Here is an 8244-nt window from a genome sequence, read left to right on the forward strand (position 1 = left end):
TCACATTTATCCGGGAGTCAAGTTCGTCTCTCTGCTGTACGAAAGTACTGACCTGTTCACGGACTTGCTCCTGTGCCCTCATGCATATGAAAATCAAGTTCCTCATCAATAAGTGATTCTATCACATAGGGCTTGTTTTCAATCAAAATAAGTGAGTTTCTCACATCATATACGGCCAAACAGATGATAATCGGTATACTCACCGGTAAGATGAACCCTCGTGCATACCTTGATACGGGAATGTGTCGTGATATGGATGAACACCGGTCGGTAAGTATAAATCATACCTTAACGTATCCCCTTGCCATAATTACATCTGATAAGTTGAGCTTAAGTGGACAACAATACCGATAATTGTTATAGGATGCTTATCTTAATGTTAATTAATTGAACAACAGGAGTGTTTTGGCATGACCATACACTGATATGATTCTCTTACCCTCGAAACTCACAAAAAGAATGTCTGTATATATTTATTTACTGCTTTCAGTCTTTACATTTGAAAAATTCAAAAATACCAAAAAGATTTTAGGTGTGTTTTAATATAAACTTTATAAAAGCCAAAAAGATTTTATTTCTATTTTATTTTCGATCGTACGATGTTGGAACTCGAGTCTTCGTTGCCTGAAACCTGAACGAAAACCGAATTGACTAAATCTTCATAAACGGTCGAAATTTGCAAGTTTTGAAAGTGGGAAATTAAAATTGACAAATTTGTTAATCTTTCAAGCTGTCGGACGGTAGTTGTTTGAACATGGTCATACGTGTGTCATTTGTTTATGCTAACTATATTCCAAGCAGTTGTTCTCATTACGCGTTTAGATTTCTTGCATGTGCAGATTCTAAAGGCAAGGAGAACATGGTCGATGACAAGCTTCGGAATGAAGACACGACGTGAAGGCACTCAAGTGATGAAGATGATCGAGTTGCCGCTGACCATCATCAACACCACAAGGATCTCAAGCATTAATGGTCAACTCAGTCACGAGCATAACTCAAGGGGGAGCTTATGTTAAGGGGGAGTTTGTCAACACACTTCCTTCATGAAACGGGGAGTTTGTTGATACACTTTCTGCTTTGAAGACGTGAAGACTTTGAAGATCCTCTGACATAGAAGACATGAAAGATGAACCTCACGAGTAGCGTCCAAGGGGGAGTTTGTTGATACATATTATGTGGACGCGACTTGGCTTGGTTCAACTCGGTTTGGTTCGACCCGGTTAGCTTCGGCTCAAGCCCGACGTCACGACATTCCTCCGTCGTGGGTCCCAGAGTTCGACACGTGAAGCACGGAGCGCCGCGAGCCTGTTCCCGCTGACACATCATCATGACATCATCATGATGATGTCATGATGATGTCATATACTTTGACCAAATGCCTTTTACAATGTTTGGAATGAACTTTACGTAAAAGATGGTTGTGATTGGGCCTCTTCATGTGGGCTGATACATCATTGGGCCAACCCTTTAACCAATCGCACAAATGTAGGTCAAAGTTAAGAATGATTTCGGTGGATAAAGTTGACATATATATATACACTGATAAAGAGACAAGGGAGGCGGACACAAGGAAAACAAGAAAACAGACAAGTGTTTTCGGTGGTAGACAAGAACCGCACAAGGAAGATATACCCGAGAGATTCAAGAGGGACTTGAGAGACTTGTTAGATAGATGCACACATAGAGAGAGTTTGAGAGCATTCTATCAAAACACACACACACACACTAGAGAGTTTGCAAGTTAGATTTGTAAACATTGTGCTTGTAACCGGAACCTTCATTCGTATTAATACAGTGGTGTTAATCGGTGAATCCTTGTGTGTTTGTGTTTATACTTGTCTCATCCCCGTTTGCTTGCTAGCTTGGATTCCGCACTCGCTAGTGGGTTTGTATAACAAGGTTTAGGTTCGTCATCCTCCGAAGAGGGACCTACACAACTTGCCTTCATTATCATAACAAATTCATATTTTAATTTATGTTACATATATTACATGAACCACATAAAATTTCAACGTTCAAGCATAATTACATACAATGTGTACATCTTCATAGGTTGGCTAATTGCTTAATTAGTTTAGAACCCTACAGTTCTTCCTGATCTCCTGATCGCCCCGGTGATGCAACTCATCTTGATCATCGACTTGACAAACGCTTTCGAAAAAGCATCATTTGAGCTAGCAAACTTAGATAGCAAACTTCTGGTCTTGGGGGAATTGAGCAAAGCATTATCTGAAGAAAATAAAACTTTGTGCTGCAAAATTTAATTTGTAATATGTATTTATCTAAAGTAGAAGATGAAGGATCCATTGCGACTCCTGCTTTCTTTGCATTATTTTTGGCAGGGCAAACGCGTCTTAAGCTTGCAGCAAATGATGGATGGAGTGACGGGTCGATGTCAGTTGTCGAGTTGAAGTTGTGGATTCTATTGTTGAAAGACGAGCAATGCGAGAACCCGAGAGAACGCCCTCCAGATTTAATACCAAGTGTCAAACATGTCAAAAGTCGCCCAAAGTATAATTTCAATGCATATAAGTTGGTTTTGTAACACTATTTATTGAAAAGTAAAATATTGGATAAAAAAATCTTTAGGGATCAAACCTAATCCCACGTGTAATAAAAATGACCCGTTTTGACCGTAACCAATTTTGACCTGTTACGCAGTCCGATATACGAAAACTTGATTTCTTGCACACAAAAACCATATAAAAATTAAAAAAAAAAACAAATAATACATCTGTTCCAATTTTCACCACCCAATAACCAATTTGGTCCCAGGGTAAGGAATACATCCAGAACCACACGTGTAACCCAAGTTAATTTGCGTTGTTTTTTTTTTCAAATCTACCGGTGAGATATATACACGAAATACATGTAGGATCAGCATTAGGACCATCATACATTCATACTTGCCTACCATACGATTTGTTGTATAAATTGGTAAATGTTCATTTCCATTTTGTATAGCAATAATATGGCCGACTATTATGGGTATAATGATAGATACCTGGGACCAGGTAATTATGATTTCTTTTTCTTCTTTTGTGTTAAGCTTATTTATTACCTGAAGGTGCTGCTAGATCTTCTAAAAGTGCTGCTAGATCTTCTAAAGATAGACCTCTCTGAGAGAAACTTAGTTGAAGGTGGGAGCTGGTAGTTGTATGGTTTCTCTTGCCTTAGATATTCTTCCATCTTTTCTTCCTTTAGGCACAACCCAAGATGGTCCTCCAGACTGCATTTAAATTTTCTTAAGTTATACTTTGTGCACAAGATAGGTGTATATGACGTGCATACGCCAGATATAATACATATGCACATGAGACCACACCAGGACACACAGATTCAACTGCTCTTTTCGCGTTATCAACAACATAAAACGCATGCAGCGAAACATTAGGCGGACCATCTTTTTCAGCTTTGTTATTACCCTTAGAACTCAACAAAACCGAACCATCACACCCCTTCAATTCATCATCAAAACCAACACAGATTAACATTAGTAGGACCTTTCAACTAAAAGATAAACAACTTAGTAAACAAAACAATATATGGCCGGTCAATAGTCATACCCGTATAAAACAGTCGTGGAAATGCATCCGAAGGAGCCCCGCCGGGGCAGTTTTGTCACGTTTTGTTTGCGTCGGTTACCGCTTTCTGGACTAATGATTCCACAGCAGGGCATGTTTTTTGGTAATTATTTGAGGTTAATGAAGTTCCAAAAGAAAATAATGAGCAATGAGCAATGAGCTTAATAATGCAGCCACGCTTACTTTGTTTACATTCAATGAAGTTGCATGGAATTCATGATTTAATGGTCTATTTGTACATCAAATGAGCCAATTGTTATTGGTTTACAACCAAACATTTGCTTTAATTGCCAGCTTCTTTATACCCTTATATCAAAATGAAAATAATAATAGTAATAATAAAACTTATTTATTAAATGATTTCTCGGTGAAGAGTGTTAGAAATTGCGGTATAGCGGAACTGGTATGGTCTCAAATATATACCTGGGTGAAAATGTCAACAACATCGAAACCGACAACACTTAAAGGTATGCTTAACTGGCTCAACGACCAGCAATGGCATAAGGTAAAAAAGAAGGCAGTACACGCAATTTTTATGTTAACAGCTTGGAGTATTTGGCAAAATCGGAACGCAAAAATCTTTAGATCAAAAAATGGAGTGGCTTACAAGTTGATCGAGGAAATCAAGGAAGGATCATTCCAATGGATGAAACAAAGAGCTAAGGTGCAGTCAATCTCTTGGGAGGAGTGGATATATTTTTCTTGGTGTAGCTAGTTCATACAGTTTGTTTGCTTTTCTTGTTTTTGTTTTGTAAGTTTCTCAAAACTTTGTCCTGTACCTTGTCCTCTATAGCATCTTGCTATGGGGCTGTTTGTTTTTTGTGGTTTATAAAGTTCCGTTAGCCATTCAAAAAAAAAAAAATTTATTAAATGATGATTGGCATGAGTCATAACCAAATTTGTGACCTATATATGATTGGGAAGATCTGGTAGTTTTCCAGAGCTATTATTCACAAAACATATATTGTACTACTCATAGCCATTAAAGGCGCGAAGCGCACTCTAGGCGCATAGGCTCCGATTAGGGCCTAGGCGATAGGCGCAAAAAAAGCGTGCGCCCGAGAAAAAAAAAAGCGCACTTAAATAAAAAAAACTAAAAAGTTCATTAAGAGAATAAAGTACTCAAAACCAAAACATAATGTTCATACTAGCACTTAAAAAAAAGTTCATACTAGCTCTGAAAAAGTCTCAGCACCAAAATGCGAACCGAATAATTTGATAATTCAAACTGAAAAATGTGAAAACAAACTGGTATCATCTGTTTAAACTTAAAGCCCTATAAATGCTGCAGAAAAAGTGGAAATTACCAATTAAAAAAATAAAAAGCATAAATCATTAATTACGCATGGGAAGAATTAAGCTGCGCTATTATTACCTAGGAACTATAAGCGCAGCCTAGGCGCCAAAAGCGCTCGCTTTTGATAACTCTGGTACTACTATAATGACTTGTACATTGTACAAAAGAGGTGTATTAATGTTGCTTTATGAGATTTTGAGGTGTGGAAAAGTGGCTAGCTACTCGTGATTGGAACTATATGTTTATTCAAACTTTTTGCATGAACTTTCCCCTAAGACCATGTGTAGTGGGGCGTTTTTTTTTTTTTTTTAAATTGAAAAAAATGCCCTAAAACGCCCCTCCCCCCACTACACCCGGCGTTAGCCTGCGTTATTTTCAAATAAAATGGATGTTGGCGTTATTTTTAAAACGCTGAATATGCAAGAGGGGAATGTTGACTTGGAGTGCATGTGGCCAATGAGAGTGCCAATGTCTGACGAGTTAATTAATGCCCCACACTTTTGCAAAGGGAGTAGCAGCTTTCTCTTTGTCACAGCCAATGAGAAACTAGTATGTGTGTTTTTTTTTTTTTTTGTTTAATGATTGAAAGGGGTATTATTTGGGCATTATTAGAATATGCCCCACTACACCACTTTATGCTATAATGCCCCATGCTGACTGGGATGACACGTGTCGAATAATGCCCCATGGTGGAGGCATTATTTTGATTTACCACTACACATGGTCTAACATTATTTTAGATATTGCCTTGTAACTATAGCCACCTAAATTTAGAATTGGACATAAAATTAAATCGATACATAAAAAATATATATATATATATATTAACAATTTAAACTGCGTTAATAGTAATATTACCAATAAAAACAATAAAGATACTAGATGATAACCTGAAATTCGAACAGAGGCGAATATGAATAACAAATTAGGTTCGGGTTTCGAATCCACTGAAAGTGGATACTTATTCGAACCAAACTCCAAATTCATTTTTATTCAAATGTGAACCTATGAATTTCGAACTAGAAATACAACATATTAACAATTTCAACTGCGTGAATAGTACTTTTACCAATAAAAGCAATAAAGATACTAGATGATAACCCGAAATTCGAACAGAGGCGAACATAAATAACAAATTAGATTTGGGTTTCGAATACACTGAAAAAGGATACGTATCCGAATTCCGAACCAAACTCCGAATTTATTTTTAATCGAATGTGAACCTATGAGTTTTAAACCAACCCAATTATTTGAAATCGTACTATAGAGATTGTATCTAAATAAAACATATGTTTATTATATACATATATATTTACTAATAAATTAAAAAAAAAAAAAACTAAAAACCTTCTGCTGGAGGTTTTGAGCTCAACACCACATATTATGTGTAGACAATGTTGCCATTTGCCAATGTGATGAATACCAAATTTGTGAAACAAATTCATTTAGAAAGTGCATATCATTTTATCCAAAACAGCAAAAAAGTTATACAATAGGTTGCAGGAGCCGCGGCTTGAGCCTTGATCAGTTGATCCTTATAAATGCACCTAACTAGTTCTTTCACATTCCAAGCATGAAGTGGTTGTAAACTAATGGTAAAAGCAGTATTCATGCAGTTATAAATTTTCATAAACCTAACTAGTTGCTCAAGGTTTAATCTTCAAGTAAGTACATGAAAACAGCTACTAAAAGACCTTTAAACGCGGCGAGATTTAAGCTGTGGGACACTCAAACAGCTTCGCCTGGTGGTGGATTTGAACTCCATGAACTCGGTTAACCAAAAGTAAGCCACCGTTGAACAAAAGAAGGAAAGGTTGCCCGTTCGTTGCTAACAGATACATCTGAAAGTTAATCAAATTTTCTTCGGTCTACTCTGTAACTAGTTTACCCTTTCCAGATTCATTTCTTTGAAGCCGAAACTCATGGCATTTACGCGCCTTCTCTTCCAAATCCGAGATGATTTTCTCTGACCTGTCATATATCTCTTTCGGTAGTTGCACTTCTAAGTAATCAAAAAAGTCCCCTAACGTCATCTTCTCCAAATCTTTCCACCGATCATTATCACCACCATCTTTCATACACTCCGACTCCTCTACCACTCCCTTTCCCTTTAACGAACTTCCATCAGCCATGACCCCCTTTCCATCACAACATTCTTGATTCTCCGCAGCAGATTCATCGTCCACACCCAAATTCTCCCCCAAACCACTGTCTTTTACCTCACCAAGTTGTAAAGATCCGTCGACATTGTTCAATTTCTTCTCCAAACCACCGGTTTCTGCATTTTCCAACAACAACCTTCTCCTTGCTCGGGTCATTCTACCGACTACTGGACCAACAACAACAACATCTGCAGCCTTTCTTTTATCCAAATCAGCATCCACTGAAACTTCCTCCACCGTCCTCTTCCTCCTCCTTCCTCGCGTCTTCTTAGGTTCTACCTGAACCGAAACATCCACATTCTCCGGTACATCCTCAGGAACAAGAAAACTCACAGCTTCCTTTTTAACACTTGTCAATATCCTCCTATCACTTGAATCCATATCTTTCTTAACAGCACTACGCAAATTCCGCTTCTTAACCGCTTGTTTCCCCTCTTTTTCCACATCAAACCCTAACCCTAATTCGCCAACATCATCATCCAATTGAGATTGAGGTTTACATTTTCCTTGCCTCCTCCTAGTGTTCCGTCTCTGTGGAACCATCGATTGGGCTTGAATATTGACAAGAATTGAGGTTAACTCACCGATCTTAATCCGGTCGCCATGGTTGAGAGCAGAAGGAGCGTAGGGCTTAAGCAGTTGGGCGTTCAAAAGTGTGCCGTTGGAGGAATCGAGATCGCAAAGTGTCCATTGATTGTGGAATTGGATGCATAAGTGTTTGGATGAGATTCCAGAATCTTTGATTGCGAATGTGTTACCGGTAACTACACGGCCGATTTTGATTACCGAGGTTGATGAGTATTCTAGGGTTTCGCCTGCTCTAGGGCCTTTTTCTATTATCAGCTTTAAAGTTGTTGTTTTCTCCATTGATACGCTGCTGTATGTCTGTGTAGGTGTGTGTGTGTGTTTTGGGGAGTTTTGGGTTTGCAATGAAATTCAAATTTCGTTTGGGCGGTGGTTCGGACCCAAGCTTTGAAAACGGGTTTATTTTGATATGAGCTAGTAAAATTCTCCCTCGGTACACGACGAGAATACGATCGGTATCGATTAGTTTTGTTATGATATCGGTATAGTAGTGTACTCGCTACTAAAAATCCAATATTTTACACTAGAAAAAACAAATATTTGGTAAAATCCTCTGCCCATGGGTGTAAGCAATATACCCGTTAAAGGTTTTTTGATGACCAGTTTCATTTTAGCT

General features: G+C 38.0%; 1 protein-coding gene and 1 long non-coding RNA gene across 2 annotated transcripts; both read right to left on the reverse strand.

Annotated features, from left to right (window-relative positions):
* Positions 1-1947: 1947 nt before the first annotated feature.
* On the reverse strand, positions 1948-4339 carry LOC110889862. Its single transcript, XR_002564003.2, has 4 exons — positions 3567-4339; positions 3326-3458; positions 3062-3229; positions 1948-2465 (listed from the first exon to the last, which is right to left on the reverse strand). It is a non-coding gene; the product is annotated as an uncharacterized LOC110889862 (long non-coding RNA).
* Positions 4340-6297: 1958 nt separating this feature from the next.
* Positions 6298-8000, reverse strand: LOC110889859 (FHA domain-containing protein At4g14490). The gene has a single exon (XM_022137435.2). The coding sequence runs from the start codon at positions 7908-7910 to the stop codon at positions 6750-6752; it is 1161 nt and encodes a 386-aa protein (XP_021993127.1). The 5' UTR covers positions 7911-8000; the 3' UTR covers positions 6298-6749.
* Positions 8001-8244: the final 244 nt, after the last annotated feature.

This window comes from Helianthus annuus, chromosome 5 (assembly GCF_002127325.2).
Source record: "Helianthus annuus cultivar XRQ/B chromosome 5, HanXRQr2.0-SUNRISE, whole genome shotgun sequence".
Lineage (NCBI taxonomy): Eukaryota > Viridiplantae > Streptophyta > Magnoliopsida > Asterales > Asteraceae > Helianthus > Helianthus annuus.

Excerpts from the sequence above, each read along its gene's own strand:
- LOC110889859 (XM_022137435.2), bottom strand. The coding sequence starts at position 7,910 with ATGGAGAAAACAACAACTTTAAAGCTGATAATAGAAAAAGGCCCTAGA.